This window comes from Chiroxiphia lanceolata, chromosome 2 (assembly GCF_009829145.1).
Source record: "Chiroxiphia lanceolata isolate bChiLan1 chromosome 2, bChiLan1.pri, whole genome shotgun sequence".
In the NCBI taxonomy this organism is placed as follows: Eukaryota; Metazoa; Chordata; class Aves; order Passeriformes; family Pipridae; genus Chiroxiphia; species Chiroxiphia lanceolata.
The window spans coordinates 71,420,986-71,444,895 of NC_045638.1; the positions used below are offsets into that span (position 1 = coordinate 71,420,986).

The window sequence follows — 23,910 nt, forward strand, 5'->3', positions numbered from 1 at the left end:
TGTTGCATCCCTCTCCTCTGCCCTGGCTGCTCTCTGTGGTGGATTGCTACCCGGTCAGCTGTAGGCAGAGGGTTGAGTTCGTTTCAGTGGTGCTGTTTTCAGAACAATTCCCCAGTGGTTATTCTGGTACAGCTATGGGGTACTACAGCGCAGTAGCCTGGGGAGAGGAACATCTGATTTCATGATTTAACCCTGCCAAAACAAACATGCTGTCTGGCTGCACCTGAGTCTTTCCTGCTTTGAGGCAGGGTGCACTATATCCAGTTTGTCTAAAAGGTATTTCTCTAACCTGTTCTTGCAACACTTGGGTGGTATCCTGTCCTAGCCTTTCATCGTGTCTGCAGCTGGAAAGCAGTTGTAACATCAAATTCCTCACTGCAATTTAAGCATGATAGGATGTGTGTTTCTGCAGAAGCTAAGCAGGGGAATAAATGTCTACCCAACCTTTTATCTGTTGAATGGCTTACTGTGTGCCAGTTTTGATGTTAATCATAGCTGGAGCTTTGGGCATCACAGCTTCCCAGCTTCCATTCTGGAGATTTTGAAGGTTGGATTCTGAGAGTTTGAAGCATTCTTCCCATGACTTTCACAGCAGGAACCTCTCTCCTTTGTTTTGGTCAGAAATGGCTGCTCACTTCAAAATGGGTTTTGTATATCATCACAAATAACCCGGATGGAGTTTTCTGCAGGTGTTGAGACAAAACATTGAAGTTTTCCTGCTTTGAAATTTTGGGGAATTTGAGACCTGGGGAAAAGGATTGTCTTTGCCATCTTGAAAGTTATCTTGGGATGGGAGTGGATTTTTTGACCTTGGTACAGTTGGTAGCCGTAACTGTATGGAAGGCAGATGGGTGAGCTGCAGCACCCTGACATTCTCCCACGGTGGTACTAGAGCATCAGCACCTTCTTCATGCACAGTGGGACTTGGTGTTCACTTCAATAACTGATTACCAGTAAGTGGGTGGCGTAGGGATTAGAGAGAGCACCTCACTGCTCCTTTTCCAATGGAAGAAATCCTCCAGGTCTGTGAGACATGTGGAGAGGAGTGGGAGATACTGCCTTGGAAATGCCCCTAACACTCAGGAGCTTGAGTAACAGAACCTGCACCATGCCCAGCCATCTGTGACAGTGTGCTGGTCCCCCAGTACCACCTCTACTGTGGTGTTAAAAGATCTGCACTCAGCAGAGTAATGGGGTCCCCTTCATATGGGCAGCGTGCTGTTAAGCAGGTGAATAAGACTGCATAGTGTATACACTTCACACCCCCACATGTGTGTGCCCTTCTCTTAATTTAGCGTGAGTTTATATTTGACTGGGTGGCTTCCTTCTTTGGAGTAGCAAATGCCTTGCTAGTGGTTGATCTTCGTTTTTAATGACAGAGTTGGCAAAGAATATAACAATAATGTCTGTATATATATATATACTGTGATGTAATCTAGATTAATATATATTGAGATATAGGCATACATATGCACAGTGTGAAAAAGAAAAAATATAAAATTATGATAATCAAGGAGGGAACAGTTTAACAGCACATGGACAATACATTCCTTGTCTGGTTAAAATAGTTCATCAAGACAGCATCTCTTTACACACAGTGAAACAAATGCCAAGAATTGCAGCTACTTTGGTGTCTTTTGGCTTGGACTCCTTACCATTGCTGCTGCTATGGTGAGATGCCTTCCAGTTTTGCATAATGTGAACGCTTGGTCATGCCTTTACTTTTGTCGGCCTTTTTGCTGGTGGCTGGCATCTGCAAATGCCTGTGGTCCCAGCCTCTGAGTCAGTTCTCAGCACTTGTCCCAAGCATGTCTTCTCTAAACTGCCTGCCCTGCTCAGCACAGGTGGTGGGGACACTTGCAACAGCTTCAGGGACACAGCCAGATGCACCATGGGGGCTGATGCCACATCCTTTGCTTCTGTAGGTGTTCAAATGTCTGTTGGGAAAGTTCAGCATCTTCTGTAGCCATCTTGTCTCCTCTCTGTTGTTTGTTGCAGAGTAACATAACAAAATACTGGAGATTTTCAAGGCAAGACATTTTGGAAGGACGTATCTGACACAATTCCTGCTTTATACTGTAAAGTATTACACTGAGGACTTACATGCCTTGGTGACTTTTGGCTGTCTGAATGATGCTTCAAAAAACATTCAGTGGTTCTAGTTTCATCCCTTACAACATGATCTCTTTGCATTAGGAGTCTGCAGTCAGATCTGACACCCCCAAAATATCTGTAATGCTCGCAGCAGTAGTAGGAATTGAGGTTTTCCACCTCTTCTTTTTCTGCATAGGACTTCTCTGTGAATGATGCTACCTTGGGAATGGAAGTAGCAAAATCAGACTTTTGGAAAGGGCTCCCAAGTGAGTTTGTTACCTATGTGTTGATCAAAAAGTTGTCATCACTACATGCCTGATCAAGGAGCTGACTGTGTTTAAACTAAAAATACAGGGTCAAAAGCATTTCACATTACAAATATACCAACGTGGTGCGAGCACAAGCTCTTTGTTCTGCAGATGAGTAGCAGTGATGATACAGCTATATGGGGGATATTTTTCCTCAGCATCTTTTTGGCCTTCAACAAATCTGAGACTGTCCACAGGACATGACTTTGCTGTGAGAGAAGAGTACTAATGGCAGTAGACATTTTCCATGTTTCCACATTTTCCATGTTTCAAAATAAGCATATGTGGGACAATGTTGAATGGGGATTTCTGCTCATACCTCCTCCAAGGAGGTGCCTGAGGAGTTCATTAGACATGCAGCAGGGTTAGGCTTAGGTTTTCTTTTTTCCTTAGTAAAAACCTCCTTGTTCTGCATAATCAGCTTTAATTTTATGCTCTTCTGCAACACGGAGAAGAAAATGCTCAGGAGCAGTAATGCCTGGAAAAAGATAAGGAGTGGTTTTTCAGAAGCTGAAACAAATTGTAATTGTTGAGGAAGTGATGGTACTGCTTATGTAAAATGGTGCCCTGTCAGCTTATTTTTATACATGGTGTTTTATGTTTAGCTGGACAGATGTTTGTTATGGTTTACTTTTTGCTGTTAACCACATGCAAGATTGCTTATTTTCTTATGAGTTTGTTTTGAAGAATGTTGTTTTTAAAAATGTTGTTAATGGGGAAGGAAATCTATCGATCTGATATAATAGGTAACCGCTAGATAAGAGGAGGAAGAATATCTTATTTTATTTGAAAATACAATACAGTCAAGGCACAAGAATTTGGACAGGGAACAAGAGTAACAAACATAAAATGCATTGTAAATAAAAGACAAGGACCAGTAGCACTGGGTGGAATTTGGCTGCTATTGAAGTTGGTGGAAGCTTTATCATTGACTTCAGTGGAACAGGATTTCACCTGAGGATGTGGCCCCTGCCCCAGGGTCCGCCTTGCTAAGTTATCCAAGTGTGTCATTGCTTCCCAGTGCTCTCAAAGACCTTGGCTCCTGCTGAAACATGGAGGTGCCCAGAGCCTTGGGGTGAAGGTATTTCCTACCCAGGATCTGAGTGGTCGAGGCTTGCAGCTTGTTTCTCATTGGAGAAACCAAAGCTAAAGCAAGGGTGAGAACTAGGCATGTGCAGAAGAAAGCTAATCACCGTTCATTCAGATCAAGTTTCCTCAATTGGAAGGTGGTTATGTACCATCAGGTCACATTTCTGGAATAATTTATATTGTTTTATGTTACTAGGACTGCATTATACCATGGGAATACTGACTGTACATTCAAAAAATGGCTCATTGTGTCAAGTGGGGTTGGGAGTGGGAGAAATCAGCCCAGAACACGTTTCCTCACTTCAAAGGCAAGGATTGCTGTCTGAAACAGTCAGATCACAGCTGGATCCAACTTCTAAGAAGGGAAAAATAATAATCTCCACCAAAATCACCCTTTGATACAATTGCAAAGATAACAAATGATACAGAGGAAGGGTTTTGGGCAAAGGTGTAATGACCCCTGTACTGCATCCTGCTAAAGCAAAAGATTGTTCTCCTAAAAAAATCCTACTTGTCTTTGTTGAAGGTCTCTTTGTCAGGCTACAGTGAATATAATTGAAAGTGAAAGGTTGATTTGGTACCTGCTGTTTCAAAAGCAGTGAAAACATGTAAGAGGTGTGTAGGATGGTGATCAGTTTTCTGTGAGATGAACGACAGTTCTGTGTTCAAGGGCCGTAGAACATGGCTGCAGTGTGGGCACCATACCCTGCGCGCAGCTCCCTGGCTGTTACCTGCAGTTGTAGGAAGCATTTTATTCACAACAGAGATGCTCGGATTTTGAGAGGCTTTTGGGGCAGGAGGAAGTTGATATCTTGATCTGGAGATGAGCTAGAACAATGCTGTCCACTGGCATTAAGCCAGTTGCAGGATACTGGTCTTAACTTCCAGGTCTGTTGTAATTAAATAGCCCCTCTTCTAAACAAATTATCCATAAGAGACGGTTCTGCTTTATTCTTGATAGCTGTAGTACATCTGTGAATTCTTGTAGATATGCCAGAGGGAACTCCAAAATGAAATAATTTTGAAATAAGTTTCTTGTGGGATACTCTTGAGTGATACGTAAACTTGAAGTAAATCACTAGATTTTTTTTTTTTTTTTTAAGAATAAATTGTACATCACTCTGCCCCCAAAAACCCTACCAAGTTCATGCCCTGATCCTCCATCCCTGCACTAAGGGGCTGTTTTTCTCCTGCGTCCATTGCCCCTCCCCAGCTCTGTTGTTGCCAAAGAAGTGATTTCTTATGATGTGTGTGACGGGATGGCATTGGGTATCAGATACACCTCCATTTTTAATGCAGAACTAAAACTCCCATTGATTTGGGACCACTAAGTCATGTTTGTTTTGCAAGACACCAGATTTAGTTAAGGTAAATGGCTACGTAAGAAGTAAAAGGTCTACCATTATTATTAAGTAGCGTGTTTTTGAAGCCAGAAAGTCCTTGAGCCAAATCCTGAAAGAGATTGGAGAAAGCTCCTTGGGTGTCAGTGGTGGTGGAAGGAGGAAGAAGAGTGGCTCTCACCTGCAGGGAACTTTGGTCTACCTCCACCAAGAGGCACTTGCCTAGACAAAGATAATGTCAGACTGCACAGCCTGACCTCTGCCTTTTTCTTTTGTCCACCACAGAGCATGTCCTCCTTGGAGCTTTGTGCGCTGTGTGGCGACAGTAGGTCACTTACACTCTGCAAGCAAACATATCATTAGTGCCATTTAGCAGTTATGTTCAGCCCTGTTCCCATTGTGTGGGGATCATAGAAACCCACATGTTGATGAAGGAGTGCACATCACAAACCTTTTCCTTCTGCACATTACACGGCCCAACCCTCCTCCCTCATCTTGCTTTTCCACATAAGAAGTGTTCAGCACCTTGTAGGATGAAACCCAGTGTGCTCAGCAAGGTTGGTGTCAACTTGGAGGTGCAAATCCTGAGGAACATGAAACATTGCATAAATTGCTGAGATCTGGGGAGGCCTAGACTTGTAGCCTCACCAAGAATTAAATGTCTGAGGAAAATCTCTGAGTTTTCTCCCTATTGTTTGTCCAACTCAGCCACAGGGGTCCATCCACGCCTGACCAGGGCTCTGTGCAAAGGGCATGCGAGCCCCGCCCACCTACACTGCATCTCTGTAGACCTCTCTGGCGCATTGCTCAGCTTCTCCCTGAGCTGGATCATCTCTTTACCTCCTTTCCTTTTTTCTGTCTTTATTAATAGCCTCAACTGGGACTTCCCTGTAGTCTTCTATGCTGCTTCTGACTCTTCTGTTCGGGCCATTGAACGTCTAAACCTTGTCATAATACTGACTTAGCAAGAAGTAACTGTTTTTTCAGCAGTCCTTTGGCATGTCTTGATGTTTCTGTATACCTCAGAATAAACCCCTGTTTGTCCTGAAATCCTGAGTTTGGTTCTGAGTCAAACTGGTCTTGCCTTGACACTGACTTTGGAAAATAAATTCATTAGCACATCTTCTGTGTGTATCTTTCTCACAGTTGGCTGCAGTTTATGACAGGGATTTCTTTGTTTTGATTTGGAGGGCTTTTTTTGTATCTTCTACAGCATTTTCTTCTTGGTGCATGGCACTGGGATTCTTCCCGTTTCCTGGAGCTCCAGGCTGGATGTAAACCAGAACCACTGCTGAGAAGAGTGGATGAGTTAGCCCCATCGCTGTGGTCTTCATAGGAGGGAGGCGTCGGTGGGATCTCTGCATCACTCTGATGAGAGTTAGGCAAAACCTAGGACTTGTGTTGTCCTAGAAACAACAAAATTCATAGGGAATGCTCCAGTGCTACACTCTTGCCTGTTTAATCCAGTTCAGAGTTCAGGCCTGTCCTTTCCCAGACTTGGAGGGGGGTGGGCAGGTGTCCAGCCAAAAGCAATCCTGGCTGATACAAATTTGTGTGAGGTTCAAGTGGGCTGCGTGAACAATCTGACATATGAATGCACTTACTTAAAAACTTAGGTCTGTCTTCCTACTGAAGAGAGAAGATAGTTTTCCCTCTCTGTATGTGCTGGGAACTCCCATGGTTAGTGAAATGAGATTTTGCTGATTGGCCTCAAACCTGCCTTTCTCAATTTGTCTAAATCCATGTCTGTTGGGAGCATGTTGGTGGGAGACAATTCCTGACAAGAGTGGGACTTGTAAATCCTCAGCCCTGTTCCTGCAGTTGTAATTACTTTCTCATAGTTGGGGAGTTAGCATAAAGCCACGAGAAAGGGATTTAAGCCAGGACTTAGGACTGGTGTCTTGGAAAACGGAAGAGGATTTTTGGTTTTGTAGTTGATGTTATGGTGACAAAACTGAAGCATGGATTTAACAGTTGATTAAGTTTCTTAGCATGTATTTTCCCACCTTTTACAGTGAGTTTTTGTGGAGCTGATGAAGTACCAGTCTCACTGAATTGTGTTATAAGTTGCATTTAGTAATATTTTTTCCTACACATTATTCTCATCATAGTATTGATGTTAATGTGCAATGTGTACTGCTGGAAAGTGTACACTGCAGTCTAGCATTGCATCAAAATAAAAGAACCTTTTCCTTTTCCATAATAAATGAAGAAACATTTTTAAAGTCTTGTTGCTGAAGCCAGGCCTAATGGTGCGGTGTGGATATTGAGGTTGGGCTCTCAGAGCTACAGGATGCTATCTAAGATGGAAGATGAGGTTCATATTTGCAGGCTGTGTCCACACAGCCTGTAGATTTGTAGAGCAAAGTAGTTGTTTCTGAGAATCTGATATCTGCACAATACATCTGATAGGGGAATTTACCCTGGAGTAGCTCTTCCTGCAGACTGAGCACCCATCAGGTTGGGATATATTATGTATGCCCCTTCAACATCCTTAGGTTTAAGTTCATCCCAGTAGTATCTGTTTTGTGCACTTTACAAGCTCTCTGCAGCATGTAGTAAATGGGGCAACTGGGACATTCACTTTTAAAGTACTCTTATGCCTAGAACAGGAAAACCCCTCTGAAATCTGAAAGGTGGACTTTGCATTTTTGGCTTACCCACTTGTGTGTTGACTGGGTGACTGTGTAGTGGGGTGGAAGTTGGACTAAAGTGCTGCCTCTCCCCTGGGATCACACAGGCTTTGCAGCATGGCTGGGAGCTGGAAGCAGAAAGTACTTTGGGTTTGTTTGTTTTAATTGCCTGTGCTAAGTCTAGGTAAAATGGGAGACACTTTGCCATGTAAAAAGGTGGAAAGTGGGCAGTTTCATTTGGTGAAATGTAACAGTGCTGTAGCATTTTACCTGTGCAGCGATGCTGTTTTGGGAGTGTATTCTGCGCTAGATAATGATGGCAGCATCTTTCTTGCAGGCTCAAACACAAAGATGGAGTGTCAGAAAATTACGAATTTTGGAAACCAGCTTCTTCGCCGGAAAAATGTTGACTGCACTCGAGAAGACAGTCGGCTTTCACGGTGCCTCAACACGTTTGACTTGGTGGCTCTGGGTGTAGGCAGCACTTTGGGTGCCGGTGTCTATGTACTGGCTGGAGCTGTGGCACGGGAAAACGCGGGACCTGCCATCGTTCTCTCCTTCTTGATTGCTGCCTTGGCTTCGGTGCTGGCCGGACTCTGCTATGGAGAATTCGGTGCTCGAGTTCCTAAGACAGGATCAGCTTATCTCTACAGCTACGTGACTGTGGGTGAGCTGTGGGCCTTCATCACAGGTTGGAATCTAATCCTCTCCTATATTATTGGTAAGTATGGTGGGTGGGCTGTGACACCCTAGATTTAGTTCAGGGTGGCAGCCTGGTTTGTAAGGTCAGCCTTGTTTGAATGCCTGTGCTACTGTTACAAAATAGATGGTTCACTCTTGCACTCACAGAGGATTTCAGGACTCATCTGTGGGGTGTGTTGTTGCTGGCTCCTGTCAGTCAGCTACAGAGTGGTGTGCTGCTGGCTGAGGGTTTGCCCTGATGCAGGCTTATTGCTGTTGTGACTTCTGAATCTCCACCTCATCCCTTTGGCATCCCCTAGCTGCTACACACTTGCCAGGATGCAAAAGTGTTCCCTCTGCTGAGAAAGGAATTGCTGATGGAAAGATGCTTTTATACAGAGCATTTGTACTCACAGCTGATCAAGGATTAATTCTGGTCCCTTTGGGATCTATTTAAAGTATCTGGAGATCAGAGTTTTGTCTTGTGAATGCCTGCAGAATTAAGCTGAGGATGATCTGCAGGTTCACAGTCTCTGGAAAGTACAAACCAAATCCCTTCTAAGCCCTTGACTCCCACTAGGAGAGGCCCTGGATGAAGCTCAGAGCATGTGCTATACAACTCAGCTGGTACATTAAAACTAAGCCACACTTTGCTAATTAAGGATTCCTGTCTTTTCAAGCACATTCTGGGCAGGCTGCTTGTCATCACGCCTGTAATTAAGTCTGCAACCAACTTGCCAGTTGAGAGTGAAAGCTTACTAGTTAAAGTGAAAACTGATTGTATACTAAATTATTAAAGGCATGGTGGTTTTTTAGTGCATTTTATGGGATATGTAAGTATTACTTTGGAATTTAGTTTCCATGGAATTCACCTTCCCAATATCAAGAACAACATAGTGGCTTAGCAGCTGTTTGTCTGAGGTCATGTTGGCTCTGCTCTGTGTGTTACCTGAAACATTTTCCTCCTTTCCTCCTCCTCCTCTTTTTTTTTTTTTTGGTAAAAAAAAAAAGAAAAAAAAAAGAAAGAAATGAGATGAAAAGCCAGAGTCATTAAGCTCATCTCCTTAGGAAATCTGAGTCCTGCTGTTCTTTTGTGATAATATTCACTGCAAGGAGGGGATAAAAATAATTTTTTTAAAAAGTGAGCATGTAATTTCCTCCAGACTTCTAAAATGGACTCTGCTTAGGCTACATGTAGAAAATTTGAACAGACTTCTTGGTGATTTTTCTTCTGTCCAGAAAGGTAATGATAAATCGTCTCCTTCGTGCTCCTCATCTAATTGGTTTTGGGTCCCTTCCCACCATGATACTGGACGACCAAAATGGCTGACATAACTGTGGATGCTGTCCCAAAACCTGATTCTGCAAATGCACGATGAAATATTTGCCTACTGAATGTTATATGCTCAGGATCTGGGCTCAGAGTGGTATTTCTGAGACTTTTTTTTTTTGCCCTGTCATAATGGCTTTTGAATGACTGCCTCAGTTTTTATTTCAGAGTTGGCTGCTCAGTGTATTATCACAAGGCAGAAAATTCAGTAAAAAATAAGTAGATACAGTCTATTAATGTGTTCAAACACAACTTTTTTGCTTTTATTTCATTCCTGTGTCAAAAACCATGTGTTTGCAAACGGCCTTCCTCATAATCTGTGAGGAAGGGTGGCTAAGGAGGAAAAACAACTGGGGGAGGATATGAAGTATAGGAGGTCTGTTTCTTTATCTTATCCAGCCTTTTTCCCAGTGCTAATTGCCCCTCCTGTGAGCAAGGACAACTCCCAGCAGCTTCAAGGGTGTGGAGGAGAAAGATGTATTGGCAGGCACATGCTGCACTTCAGAGCCAGGAGTTGAGAGGGGCAGAAAGCCAATTTTTTTCTCATTTGTGCTGAGAAAATGCCAAGCAGTGCCACTGAAACTGAGCTTGCATCTCTAAGGGGCTCAGTCTACTTGATGTTTTCATGCTGAAGTTCTCAGGCATCTGTTCAGAAAGTATTGTGGGGGTGGAAAAAGAAATCCTGGGGTCCCGGGATGGGTGGCCAATAGCTTTTAATTAATTGAAGTAACTTGGCTTGGGGGAAGGCTGATGTGAGGTCCTGGAGATGGATGATGAGGAAAAAATGGGTGTGCAACTGATCAGTTAAGGTCTAGAGAGAAGGAAGAAGGTGTCCAGGACCAGGATCTGCTGTGACCTTTCTTCTGGGATGATGAGAGTTTGGGGAACCATGCCAGATTGTAGGAGGCATTTCAGGAACTGGAAGTTGGTGGGAGCTGGTAGTATGATGAGTATGATGAGTAACAGCATCCCTGGTGAATGACTGCTGCTGGGTTTCTGGACTTGGTGACCTTCTAGCCTGCGCCTGTTCCTGCTGTGAGTCTGACACCTGCGTTCAGCAGTTCTCCTGGAGGTGGTGAGCTGCAGGCAGGAATCTGGCGAGGTTTTGCTGACCCAGTCCTCCTGGGTACAAGTTGAATGTCTTTGCACTGTGCTCTCTTAGCAACAGCAGGAGATCATCCAGGTGTCTGCGATGTTGGAAGAATGTCAGATTCCCCCTGCTCCCTCAAGGCTGTTGGTTACAGAGAGTTCATGGTAAATGGCTGATAACTACATGGAACTGGCATCCAAGCAACTGGCATCTAATATAACACGTGCAGGAGCTGGTTGTTCCTGTCCTAGAACATGAAATATTAGAGCTAGGACAAAAAAATTAGCGTTAAAATAGTCTTTTTCCTCAAATCGTGCCAAAGTTAAGCTGAAAAATTGTAATGTGGTATACAATAACTTTTGGAATTTTTCAAGATTAAATTGATGGCAATGATGTCCCACCTCATTAAAGGTGTTCACACTGTGCACTTTGCTGTCTCAGTGAACAGAAGAGTCTCCGAACAGGTCTGTTCTGCAGCTTATTTTTATGCTGTTGCAAAGCTGGATTGGGGCGGTGAGTGTTCCCAGCTGTGCTACAGGTGCTGCCCGCCGCCGCTGCAGAGGATTTAGCTGTAGGTGAGCACGGACATTGTTTGACATGATTGCAGGTGCCGGAGTTGGGACTTGAACACCCACACACAGGTGAGTGTCTCAGAACAAACAGTTCTGGGTGGAAGGGGGCCCCTGATGGCATCCTCTGAGGAACTGCTCTGCAAACCAAAACCAAGCCAACCTCTTTTTTTAATTAGGTAATTATGTACAGTAGTAATTATATCATGCAATTAGGTGCAGTTATATATAGTGTACTGTATGAGACTTGGGGAGTATGATGGTAACTTTAACACAGGAGATAGAGAAATTGGCTTTTACCCAAACCTACTTATTTTACAAAATGCTGTCACTGTCTGGTGGTAGCTCCTCATTGTTACTATTTCAGTTCTCTGAACTGACTCTTACGTCCAGACAATGTCCCTAACTTGATTGTCTTAGACTACAGGTTCACTCCTCATGCCAGCAAGCTGCACGTGGTTGGGTGCTCTCGAAACCGCGGCAAACAGCGAACCCAGAGGGCACAGTCTGAGCACTTGCTGCAGGCAGGAGTCATGGCACTTGCTGAGATCATCACCAGCATCCTGCAGTAGGCTGACTTATGCTCAAATAACCTGTAAATTGTATCTGAGTCTTTATCTTGCTTGGATGCTCTAGCACTGGAGGTCAGAGCAGACCTGCAAGTCACGAGAGAGCAGAGCATGCAGGAGCTGGGCAGGTGGTGTGGTCCAGGCTCTGGTGCTCCAGCACTGTGCTGCTGGAGGGCAGCTGGCTTCTGTGAGTCTCTCTGGCCTGGCCTGCAGTCACCCCACTTGGGCTGCCAGGGTTCTCTGCCAGCATGGACCTCTCTGGTAACCAGAAAATTAACCATGTTTGGGGGAAAGGTCAGGCTGCTGGGGGTGTAAGGAAAAGGTCGGTCTGGGCAGTATCTAAGGCAAAGTTGAGGTTTATGAAGAAGCCAAACTAAAAGGATATTTTTCATCTTGTCAGCTGGGCATCAGTCTGAGACCCACCACCTGTGTGTGTTCCATCAGAGCAGATGCCAGGCATGAACACAGGTTGTGAGCTGGATATGCGGAGGAAAGGCTACTCCCCAGCACCTGGGAGCACATGTAATGTTGCTTTGAGGCCCTCCATGCCAAAAAGCTTGCAAGATGCCCCTAGTTGGAACATGTGCCAGCCACAAAGGGTGATCTCTGTCCTTTCTCTGTCCTCTGGCAGGAACCTCAAGCGTGGCCAGAGCCTGGAGCGCAACATTTGATGAAATCATAGGGAAGCACATTGAAGAATTTGTAAAAGTACATGACGATGGATGCTCCTGGAGTTCTAGCAAAATACCCAGACATCTTTGCTGTGGTGATAATCATCATTCTCACAGGTGAAACACTGGGGGGTTGTGAGTTTGGACCTCCTTCTCCTGTAATATCATTGTTTGCTTTTGGAATGAGCATGAAGTCCTGATTTATTTCGGACAACATGTTAGAGACTCTTTCTTTCCGACAAGTGTTGGATTGACCTATATAGCTGCTGTGGAGTTAGCACAGGGCATAGCCTGTTTACAAGGTTTTTAATTAGAGGGGAGCATTCTCAATATTTTTGAGCCACTTTTAAAACCTCAATCAATTTTTATATAAGGAGGAAAAGAAAAGGTGACTTGTTATCCTCAATCAGGTATGGAAGTTTAATCCTTCCCTCCACAAATCCTATTACACAAGAATTTCATACAGTTGGTCTATTAACCTTATTTCCCCTATGATAATCTGCCAGTTTTTGCTGCCTTGAGATAGGAAAGTGAGGAAAAAAACCACAGACTCGGTTACAGTCTCATATACTACTGTTTTGTTTTTTAAAAATATATATAGGCTTCAGTTTGCAGAAGTGAATTCAAGTATCCAGAGAAACAAATGTGTAATAAACAGTCAAGGCGTCTTTTATTTTCTACAAATGTGCCAAGGCTTGATCATAATTGGGAAAAGTTTTGAAAACTTATAAGATCAAAATCCTTCTGAATGTTTACCTCTGCTCCAACTGGATCTTGCAAAGCATTACCAAGTTTAGGCAAATTGGAAGATTATGCCTTCTTATGTACTCCTTTGTGGTTTCCAGAACACAGAAGCTGCAGTGCCACACTACCAAGGTTATCCTGACATTTCCCACTGATCAGAATGGGCCTCTCACAGCCTGAACTATGCTCATTAGCACAGGCCTCATAAGCAAGGGATGCTTGAGATCTGGGTTTGCATTTGGATCTAGGACTATATAAGGGCTGCTGAAATCAGTAGCAGCCCTCTGTTTTCGGGATTACATCTGAGTGGGAGAAAAGATTTTCCTCATTGTTCATTTGTATATAATTGCTCTAATTTCAAGTTAGATTCTGGTCTTTCATCTCAGATACAATTTAGAAAATTTAGGACTTCTTACTTTAACGACACAAAGGTGTAAATTATACAGATTACAGGTGGCTTTATGGCTCTACATGAAGCAAATTCCCTCGATTTTAATAAAAATGCAAGCCAGTCTTTTCTCAAAAAAGCTGCTGAATGAGCAGCTTTAATCTCAAATATAAGCACCACAAGTTTATTTTCTACTTGCACTATCTGAGCTTCAGAGTTCTTCTAGGTACCTTACAAGTTTTCATGGGCAGGTATGCAATCTTTTGAAATGCTTCCTGATATGGCTGTGTCAGCTTATTTCCTGTCTTAAAAGAAGGAAAGGTGAGTGTGCCGGATGCTCCCCTCCTTGAAGTCCTTTGGTAGTAGCAGTAAAAGGAAAAACTGTGTTGTTCTTGTCTTCTCCCTGAGGCCTGTGTGAAGTTTTGTTACCTTCTCCCTCAGCCTTAAATTTGGATTAAAGGTTTCAGTTCTTAAAAACTGGGCACCTGAAGAGTAAATGCAAGTTATGAGAGCTGTCGGTTCTGAGGAGCCAAGCTATGCCTCAGTGAGATTGTGTTTGCCAAAGCCTGTGACCATGCTCTTCTTCAGATAGATTGTCTTAAGACCAGGCTGAAATCACGCTCTTGCTGAACTCACTGGCAAAGGTCCTGCTGATTTAAATGGGAGCAGAATTCCCAAGATGCCACCTTCTTTTGTGTCTTCAGCACTAGAAATAGCTGCTAAAAGTAGAATCCTTCTGGATTTGGTCCTTACTTGTATTTCCCCTTGTTTCTAAGGAAAGTTGACTCTGTTCATAACTTCTGCATTTGGCCAAGAACTCTAAGACAATGTTCCTTCATAAAACCCACCTGTGGTGGTTTCTCCAGGTCTCGGGTAGAGTTCCAGGCTGTGTCTAGTGGCAGAGTGTAGCAGCATGAGGTGACCAGAGCTGGTGTTGAATGTGCTGGAAGTTTAGCTGTGTTAACAAAGCACTTTACCAGCGGCACGTGCCACATGGGCGTGCTGGGTGGAAAGATGTGGCACATTCAGCAGTAGTAATGTCGGGGCTGGAGTCCTCATCCTACTTCTGGATGAGTTTACACCTGGGCTACTTGGCTTTGTAGAGAAATGAGGTGTGGTAAGTTGGGCAGAGCACAGCATGAACAGAGTTGGGCTATGTCTGTGAATCCCAGCACCTGCTGCTGGTGGCAAAATACCTGACTGCTGTGTTTTCCCTAGGGCTTTTTAATATTTGGCGTGAAAGAATCTGCCCTGGTGACAAAGTGTTCACCTGTATCAACGTCCTCGTCCTTGGCTTCGTCGTGATCTCTGGTTTCGTGAAAGGATCTGTTAAAAACTGGCATCTGACCTGAACAGGACATTACAACACCAGCCACAGCATTTATGGAGACAAGTAGGTTGGATCTGTTCTTCTGGTACATTTTCAATAGCAAGTTTGTAGGGGGGGGTTGTGGGGCGAATTAGAAAACCAGTGAATGGGATTGTTGCCTCCTTTGCCAAATACCTTGGAGGCAAAGCTGGCTTTGGTGGTGCTTGCTGAAGCGGTCTGTACTGATGGGCTGAAACTGCTAGGAACAGGCTATGTCAACGTGGGCCCTGCTGCAGAACTGACCATTTTCTAGCCTCGTGACCAATATGAAATCCAAATTTGAGAGAAAAGAGCTCTTCAGACAACCTCCTACTCAAGGCTTCACCAGGCTGGCTCTGGTGCCTGTATGAAACCATGTCCAAGTATACTGTGTACTTTCTGTGGATGCTTGGGCAATATCCTTGGGGCATTGTTGTACCTTTTGGAGACCTTGTTCCAAACCGCTTCAATAAAATGAAGGCAAGTTGCAGATAATTTAAAAGCATTGCAGTAAGCATATCACAAATCTGTTTTTAATGACATTTTTCTTCTTGGCCATCCTATACGAGATAAAATTAAGGAGCTTACAAGTTAGTTAGCTTACTAGTTGGACCAAAACTATTCATTTTTGCTTGAGACTCTGCAACACAGAATGAGGGCCATTAAATATCTCCATATACATCAGCTCAGTTCTGCCTTGCTATGTAACCTTTATGCTGGCCTACAAGGAAGCAAAGTTTGGCACAGTCTGTCGAGATTCATAAATGTGGTGTGAGTCAAATTTAGCTTCTGTAAAAGCCACTTCTTGAGCCTCTGCAAAACTCAACCTTCTGCAAACAAATTGCTTCTATAGGACAGGTCTCCCCTCCTTTCCTGCTGTTATTCCCATGCAAGGAGCAATTAGTGCAATAGTTTCAAAGTGTAGCTCTTTGACCTGTAGCATTTCATATTTTTGTAAAATCTGTCTGGGGTTTACTTTATCACTATTTCCAGAGTAATCCATGTTTGGGTTGTGCTGTTTCTGTGTGCCAGTTTTCATCTAAGTCTCAGTAGAGTTTCTTTGAGAGAGTTCAAATGCTTACACCTGACTTGCAGATTTGGCATTTACTTTAGTTTACTTGCCTTAATTCATCCTTACAAAGGCTTTTCACTGAAAAAAGTGACTTAAGTCAGTTGAACTGAAGGATATGTTTTTATTTGTCACTCAACACAGGCACATGGATCTGGGCTCCCAATCCAGAGTGCACTGGGATCAGCATGTGTCTGTATGTTGACTTATATTAACTTTGGATAAGGCTCAGCAAAGCATTTGGTGTGTCAGGGATGCAAGCTCCACTTCTGCCTTAGGGCTGCAAGCATGGTTTGAGTATTAGCTTGGCACAAGGGATTTTGAAGTTGAGAATAGAGGATTGGATGGCTTTTAGACAGTCGTGGCACCCTGCATTCCTCTCTTATGTCTACTCACCTACACTTTGTCCCGAATCCCTCTTAAGTGAAAAGTGTATGGTTTACATGTTTCTCAGTCTTCAGCTTTTAGAATTACATCTTGTGCTTTTTTAAAAGCTTCTGTTTAAATGAATATGTATATCTACACACATACAGTAATATTAGGAGAAAATTTTTAATATTAATGCTATTTTCTCTTTGTCTTAGCCAAGACATTTTTATCCACCCCACAAAATGGGTGGTGGGAACAAACCACAAACCATTTTTATTCTGGGCATTCCCCAACGTGTTGCAGGCCAGTCCAGAGCTCAGCAGTGGGTAGGGCTTAGCAGTTTGCCTGGTATTTATATGCTAGCATGTGAAAGGGAGAACCTGTTCCTTCAAACTTCGGCTTTGAATTTTGTTATGAGCTGTGTGAATAGCTTTGTTACTCCCACCTAGGCAGGATCACTTCTAATCCAGTGCCATGCGTTTTAGTCAAACACAGGAAGAAAAGCTCTACGGTGTTGGAGGGTTTATGCCTTATGGATGGAATGGAGTCCTCTCAGGGGCAGCCACATGTTTCTATGCTTTTGTGGGATTTGACTGTATTGCTACTACAGGTAAGAGGGAAGATGTTCTTTGTGGTTATGAACCTGGTTGCTGGTAGATTGGCTTTCAGTAATGTTGCAGAGCACAGATAATAGGGAATTCAGAGCACCACATTCATTGTCTCTCTGAACCTCAGCTCAAAGTAGATTTTTGGCTCATCTGCTCCTAACAGTGAAAGTGCTGAGTTTGTCCAAGTCCCTGAGTGCCTAAGTGCTGACTTCTAGCTGCTGTGGCAGGCCATTAGACTGTGTAACCCACAAGCTTCCTCCCTCCTTCTTTGCCTGTAGGGCCCACTCTTGTGGATGGTCACTGATGGTCCATCATGTCCAGTTTTATCAGTTAGGCAAACAGGGAAGGCCCAGATTCAGATACTTGGTATGACTGGGGAAATTTGAGCCTCTAATTCTAACTATTTCAATCAACAGGTTATTTTAGAATAGGGTTCTTCAGGGCCTTCAACTGAAGAAGCTCTGATGGTTTGGAGTATTTGAAGAGCCAAAGAAAGAGGAAGCCTCTGGGGAGTCATCTGCACCCTAAAGCTGTGCCTCAGAATCAGGGGGAGTTTTAATCTCTAAAGATTAAGATACCTCATTTAGAGAGAGAAGCCATCAGCATTGTCATATTTCTTCTGGCTAAGAAGAATCTCAGTTCCCTGGAGAAAGGAGGTGATCCTTGATTTCACATTAGACATGAATTGAGTTGCTTCAAAGTTGGAGCAGAGGAAGAAAGAAATCTTGACAAAGACAGATAAAGCAATACTGCCTGTTATTCCAAGCAAGGAATTTCAGAAGTGCTGGCTCCATTACTCCAGCCAGCCCTGGAGTCTCTCCTTGTAGGAGAAACACGTTCATCTGCCTTTGACTTCTCGGTGTATGGATCTGTGTTTATTAGTTCATTCTCCTGAAATGTTAAACCTCAAGAGCCCTTGCTTTCAGAGCAGCTTTTTAGGATAGGGAAGGCACAAATCTGTTTCATAATTAATCAGTGCCTGAATTTTGATGAATTTTGGTTTTTTAGACATTTGTCCCTACTTGGTTGTTGAAAATTTTCCATAAAAACTAGGGGGGGTCCTTTTTTCAGGAGGGGTTTTTGAAGACCCATATGATTATGAGGTGCTCTGCCTTTCCCGGGAACTGGGCACCTATGGTGCCATGTTCATGGTGTATTAATTCTGGTGGAGATGCTACTGAAATGGTCATCCAGGGATTTGTCCTACAACTGCACAATAATTTCTTATTCCATCATTTGTGATCATTGAACTCTTCTTGGGTCTGCACCATCAGTGGGATAGAAGGAGTATACAAGGATAACCTGTTTTGGGGAAAGGACTGTTTTCAATCCAGACTGTTTCTGTGACTGCGTTTACAAGGCTTCCACAAGTGTCTATCAGAAGGATTGACAGGAGCAGCAGAAATGGGAGCGAACAGCTGTGGTAGGCCAAGTGGATGGAGCAGTCTGTTGACAGCATTATGGTCAAAGAGCACCTCAGTGCCCATGAAACCTTTGAAAGCCCCAGCCAGCATGCCCTAGATTGGGATAAAGTTCTTGCTTGTCATTTAGCTGATATTTAAATTTCTTTCTTTTAGGTGAGGAGGTAAAAAACCCTCAGAAGGCCATTCCTATTGGCATCGTGGCATCTCTGCTCATTTGCTTTGTGGCCTATTTTGGTGTGTCGGCTGCCCTGACTCTCATGATGCCTTACTACCAGCTGGATACCAATAGCCCTTTACCCAATGCCTTTAAATATGTGGGTTGGGATGGAGCCAATTATGCAGTGGCTGTCGGTTCCTTGTGTGCCCTTTCTACAAGGTAAGACACTGCTCTTCCTTTTTGTACCTCTCAAGGCAAATCTCCAGCTTTTGTAAAACATGGAGCAGAGATCAGGCATGAAATTCAGAGCTATTGACTTCAAAAGGATCAGGATTTCAGCCTGTGATAGATATCAGAGATGCACGTAACCAGTATCACTTCAGAAATTCTCATCTTAACAGAAGACCCAGCAGGTGCATTTCAGGAATGTAAATATGGATTGAGTGACTAAATCATGGAGGCAACTACGCAGTGGACATCCTGCCATGCTGGATGGAGAGCAGACTTGTGTCAGGTAGTGCAGGGTGCATCTTCTGCAGCATGTGGGGCTTGCCATATCCAAGGCCATCTGTCTGCAGATTATCTGCAGGACAGCCATCTGGATGGGAGGCAGGGCAGGCTGGAGGCAGAATATGTCTTCTCCTGCACTTGGGAGGCCCATTTCAGATCAACTTAGACATATTCAATTAGGTGAGCAATTCTAGAGGCTCATAGAAGTTACAACTCTTTTACTACCTGAAAGTCAGGCTGGTTTCATGCCCCATGGCTAAGTTTAGGCATCCGAAATCATAGAGCTGCACCTCATTTGCCAGCTATCAGTAATATGGGTGTTCGAAGGGGGCCCATGAAGGAGAAGCTAAAGTGAGCGAAAGCCACCTGTGTTCATACTGCCATAAACTAGCTTTTGTTTGTGTGCCTGTGCTCAGCAGGAAGTGATATAAGTAGATTATTTCTCCCTCCTGTGTCTGTAGTCTCCTTGGCTCCATGTTTCCGATGCCTCGAATAATTTACGCTATGGCAGAAGATGGACTTCTCTTTAAATTCTTGGCTAAAGTCGACGAGAAGAGAAAAACTCCAAGAATTGCAACAATGACATCAGGAGCTGTTGCAGGTAGGATCAAAAGACTTGCACGAATCTGAGGAAAGGAGACATAAGCTCATCCTTGGGGCAGATAAATCCGCCTGACTCTAGCCCACTTACTAATCGGATCTATTGCACAGCATGACATCCCAGAGGGTGCCCTGGGTTTCCAGGGCATGCCTTGGAGGGTCTGGGTGAGCATGAGTAGCTTGCTGTGTGCGTGTCCCTCTTTCTCAGAGCTCATTGCTGCCATCCTGTCTCATGCAAGGAATTGCCTTTATCTGCTCCCTGGGTGCTCTGCAGACCTTAAAAATAATTAACTCCCTGCAAGGTGGAAGCCAGTGGTGCCCCACCGTCCTCGTGGCTGCTGGTCTGGCTTGGCTGAAGACACCTCATCACTTGTGGGTAGGAGGTCTGCGGAAGATGCCAGAGCAGCCGGAGACAGGCAGATGGCCCCTGTGGCACTGGCATTTGTTAATCAGTTAGGCACAGCTGGCAGCCATCCTGCCATCTCTTCTTCTTTCTCCTGGCTCCCCAGAAATATCAGAATTAAACCTCCCAGACAGCAAGGATGAGTGGCTTACCTTGTTCTTGCAGCCTCTCCCTCCCTCACAATGCTTAGCAAAGAGCGGAGCCTTGCTGCTTCCTCTTTACCTGCCACTGCAATGAGCATTCTGCTGGGATGAGCCATTGGTACAAGAATGTGCCACCTTTGGTGGGGAGTTGCTGCCAGACTGCCGCCCTGGGCTCTGAGCTCCTATGAAAGGGCTTAGCTCCTGTTGCTGAGACTCACAGAGCCTCCTCACAGCTGCTTCTCCCACACCTTTTTCTTCAGGTATTCTTGAGTCCATAATGTGGTAGGGTAGGAAAAAGAGCCATATAAAGTATAAAAAAGTGCTTTGCAGTCCCTTTCAGTCTCATCTGAGTGGTCCATAGTGCCTAGGACCAAAGCGCACATGAAGCTGCAAGGGACAGCACTTGCCAGCTGAGTTTGAATGCTGGGCTGCTTGTTGGGCCTCCAGGTTATGCATTAAGGACAGGCTGGGCTAGGCTCAGCCCTGAGGTCCCTGCACTCTCATATGACTGTTTGCATTACCTGATGTCTGACTATGTGTTCTCTGCTTACTTGCCTTCTGAAGGCCCCTATACAAAATTCTGTACAGCTGGGGTTGCCTGGTGAGGGTGTGTAAGCAGGGTAATCCCTAAGGGATGGCAGTCTATAACTTTTTCTGGAAACCCCCATGACAAGACATGCTACCTTCAAGATGCCCTCCTTGATGCTTGGTCCCATTGTGTGCACAAGCTTGGTTTCACCCCACCTGAGCTGAGACACAAGGCAGCAATGTACTGCTTATCCTCTGTCCCCTGTAGCTACTTCCAGGAGATAATTGTGGCTTTAGGGGTGCTGCGGCTCCACTGGGGGACTCCAACAATGAGGTTGTGGCTTAAACTGCTGCTCATTGTGGTACTTGGGTGAACATACCTGTATGAGACAAACAGGCTGGCATTTACTGTAGTAAGTGGTTCCTCTTGTTTCAGCTAGCGAGGCTGTGCTGGGACAGCCTGCGGGGGCTTGGGGTATTCATGTGCTGAGGCCTGCCTCTCCTCATCTCAGGACATCTTGAGCTCTCCTGCCAAGTCCTGAGCAACAGTCACATGTGTGCTGTGTTGTCGTTAGCACTCTTGAGATGTGCGTGTTCTGCCGTGTTACTCGTTTTTCTTCTCTCTCACCTTCTTCTCCTACAGCTGTTATGGCCTTTCTTTTTGACTTGAAAGATCTTGTGGACCTCATGTCCATCGGGACCCTCCTGGCTTACTCCTTGGTAGCAGCCTGTGTGTTAGTACTGAGGTAAGAATGTAGAAACTGCCTTTCTTGTCACACTGGCAGAAATCCACACAGTGATCAGATGCCTTCATAGTTTCTATAGGCCTAGTGAAGCTATGAGCTCTCCAGCTATAAGCATCTGAAGAGGTTGTTTCTCTGAGCTCATGAGGGACTGTGTAGTTGTATCTACATGGGTCCTCTGAAACTTGGTTAACCCTTGGTCCATACCACTCCTGCTGCGGTCAACTCTAAATGCCCTGGGAGATATGCCAAGGGATAGGAATAAGAGATGTGTGGTCCTTGTCACCGCTCTTATTCTCCTGGGATACACTTTCAGGTTGTCTTATTTTTGGAAGGGGCTTCAAGGTAAAGTCTAACAGCAGCAGGAGCAAAAAGCTGAGCATGTGTTTACAGGATCAGTGCCTCTGTGTCTTTTAGAAGTGCTGAGCTCCCATAGCTTCCCAAACCTAAGCTGGAAATTGAGTGTCTTCAGTGCTTGGCACCTCACAGATGACAGCACTCTACCAATGAAAACTGTACTATGAAGATCATGTTACTGAAAAATACCTTTGTGTGTTCAATGACTTATTCAGAGTCAGATGGAGGCTTTCTACAAGCTCACAGCAAATGCACTGAACTAAGAAGAGTCTTGCAGCAGGTGAAGGGCCAGTGCTGTACTGTAGTATCATTGCTTCGTGTTTGTGCTCTCCTCCCTGCCCCTTAAAACCCTTGCAATTTTTCCTTGCCCTTGTTACTTTTCCCGATTTCTCAGCCCACTATTTTCCTCAGAGCTAGAAATGGCTTTTTAATTTGTTTTTGCCAGTGCTGTACCTATTGCATGACATTTCCCCCATCATGGATTGGCAGAGCTGACAGCCTGTCTTGTAGTGGCTCAGGCAGCTGATTTGTCTGCCCTGTTGACTGCCTATGATGTAGCAGGTGAATTGTTTTCAAAGCTAAAGATCCTGCTACTGGTTTCTTACTGTGATTTGGACCCAAGGATTTCACTGCAATTTCTCAATTTTCAGTGTTTCCCAAATGTCCTCTTTGTACACACATCCCCATGGCAGCAGTTTTAAGGGCTTTCAAATGGCCCAATCCTTTAGTCAGAATTTTAGGTGAGTCACAGACAAAACATTCTGTAACAGAGAGCCAAGGCTGGAGTGGTTTTTCTTTATGGATCCACATGGTTGTGTGTCACAAGCCCCTTTTGAATGTGCTGTTCACACAGGCAACAACCATCTCTTCCTTCCCTGTGTGGCAGCAGACAAGGTAGCAGAAGAGACTGGGATAGAAGAGTATGAGGCACCAGGAATGTCTCTGCTGGGTGTGATATCTGCTGAACTGTTAGCTCAACCACCTCCTTTCCAAAAGGCAAGAGCTGAACTGCCACTGATAACACAACAGCCTGGTTATGACTATCTGTCTGTCTCCTCTGCTGCTTCCTTCTCCAGTCCTATCAACTCATCATGTTTTGGTGACAAGGTGACATGAAAGAGCACTGTACACTTTAAAACACTTGACATTACAACCAAGCTGTAGGTGATAAGAGCTGACCATATTTGCTTACATCATTATGATGTTAGTCATCAAATTCCCTCTGAAACAGAAGGTGTAGACGTTATGTGGGCCTTTTCTGGTGCTTGTAGTGGTCTGGGGAGCAGCCATGACCTATGCATGTGGCTTTTAAATGAACGGTACCCTGTGCCAAACTGATTGGTTCTTTGTGTCATTCTTTTTTCCTAGGTACCAGCCAGAGCAAGCCCTAATTTGGCATACCAAATGCTAGGTCAACAGAGGAGACAGATAACAATGAGTCTGTGAGCACCAGTGAGTCACAGACTGGATTTTTACCAGAGGAAGAGGAGAAGTGCTCCTTCAAAGCTATACTGTTCCCCCAAATTTGGACCCTTCCAAATTATCTGGCTCGGTGGTGAACATCTCAACCTTCATCATTGGTAAAGCACTGGGCAGTGTGTCTCTGGAGCACAGAGTGGTAGATCTTTGTACTCACCGTGGTGGGGAAAACTCACATCCTTGCTGTGATTTTCATGAGCTCTTGTAATGGCCAAAATAACTGAAGATCTGGAGATTAAATTTCTGACTTGAAGAGAAAATGCACAGATGGGGTGTGAGGGGGTGTATAGGGGGAAAGACGTATCTGTTATGGTTAGTTTTTCAATAAGTTGCTGTTTTGTTTGATGACCTTCAGATTCTGCTTGTGGGTTGTTGTGGTTTTCTCCTGTATCTAAAAAAAAAAAAAATCAGTAACCTTTGGTGTCTGTTCGCAGGTTTCTTTATGTGTGCAGCTTGTATCCTGAATGCCCTTATAACAACTATTGCAATATATTATGGATTATTGCTGTCATCCTTGTTCTCATGTCAGCTGCATTCTATGGAAACAGCTGAAAGCAAAACTAAACTCTCCCTTTAAGGTGAGTGTCCTGGGACGTGTAGCTTAAAAAAGAGCTGTTTTGGGAGGTGCTTGGAGGAGGAAGTGCATGTTGGCCTTATCAGAAGGTT

The 23,910-nt window shown here is 44.3% G+C and overlaps 1 protein-coding gene across 1 annotated transcript in view; it reads left to right on the forward strand.

Moving 5' to 3' along the window:
• The window catches only part of SLC7A1 (solute carrier family 7 member 1), a 45,040-nt gene that overhangs the window by 12,619 nt on the left and 8,511 nt on the right, over window positions 1-23,910 (forward strand). The window contains 16 exon segments of the mRNA XM_032679141.1: window positions 7,802-8,185; window positions 12,335-12,410; window positions 12,412-12,494; window positions 14,729-14,761; window positions 14,764-14,899; window positions 16,778-16,902; window positions 18,478-18,700; window positions 19,453-19,592; window positions 21,309-21,411; window positions 23,134-23,149; window positions 23,152-23,170; window positions 23,173-23,277; window positions 23,280-23,345; window positions 23,679-23,732; window positions 23,735-23,764; window positions 23,767-23,822. Of these exon segments, the coding sequence (XP_032535032.1) occupies window positions 7,816-8,185; window positions 12,335-12,410; window positions 12,412-12,494; window positions 14,729-14,761; window positions 14,764-14,899; window positions 16,778-16,902; window positions 18,478-18,700; window positions 19,453-19,592; window positions 21,309-21,411; window positions 23,134-23,149; window positions 23,152-23,170; window positions 23,173-23,277; window positions 23,280-23,345; window positions 23,679-23,732; window positions 23,735-23,764; window positions 23,767-23,822 (1,635 nt within the window). The 5' untranslated portion in view covers window positions 7,802-7,815.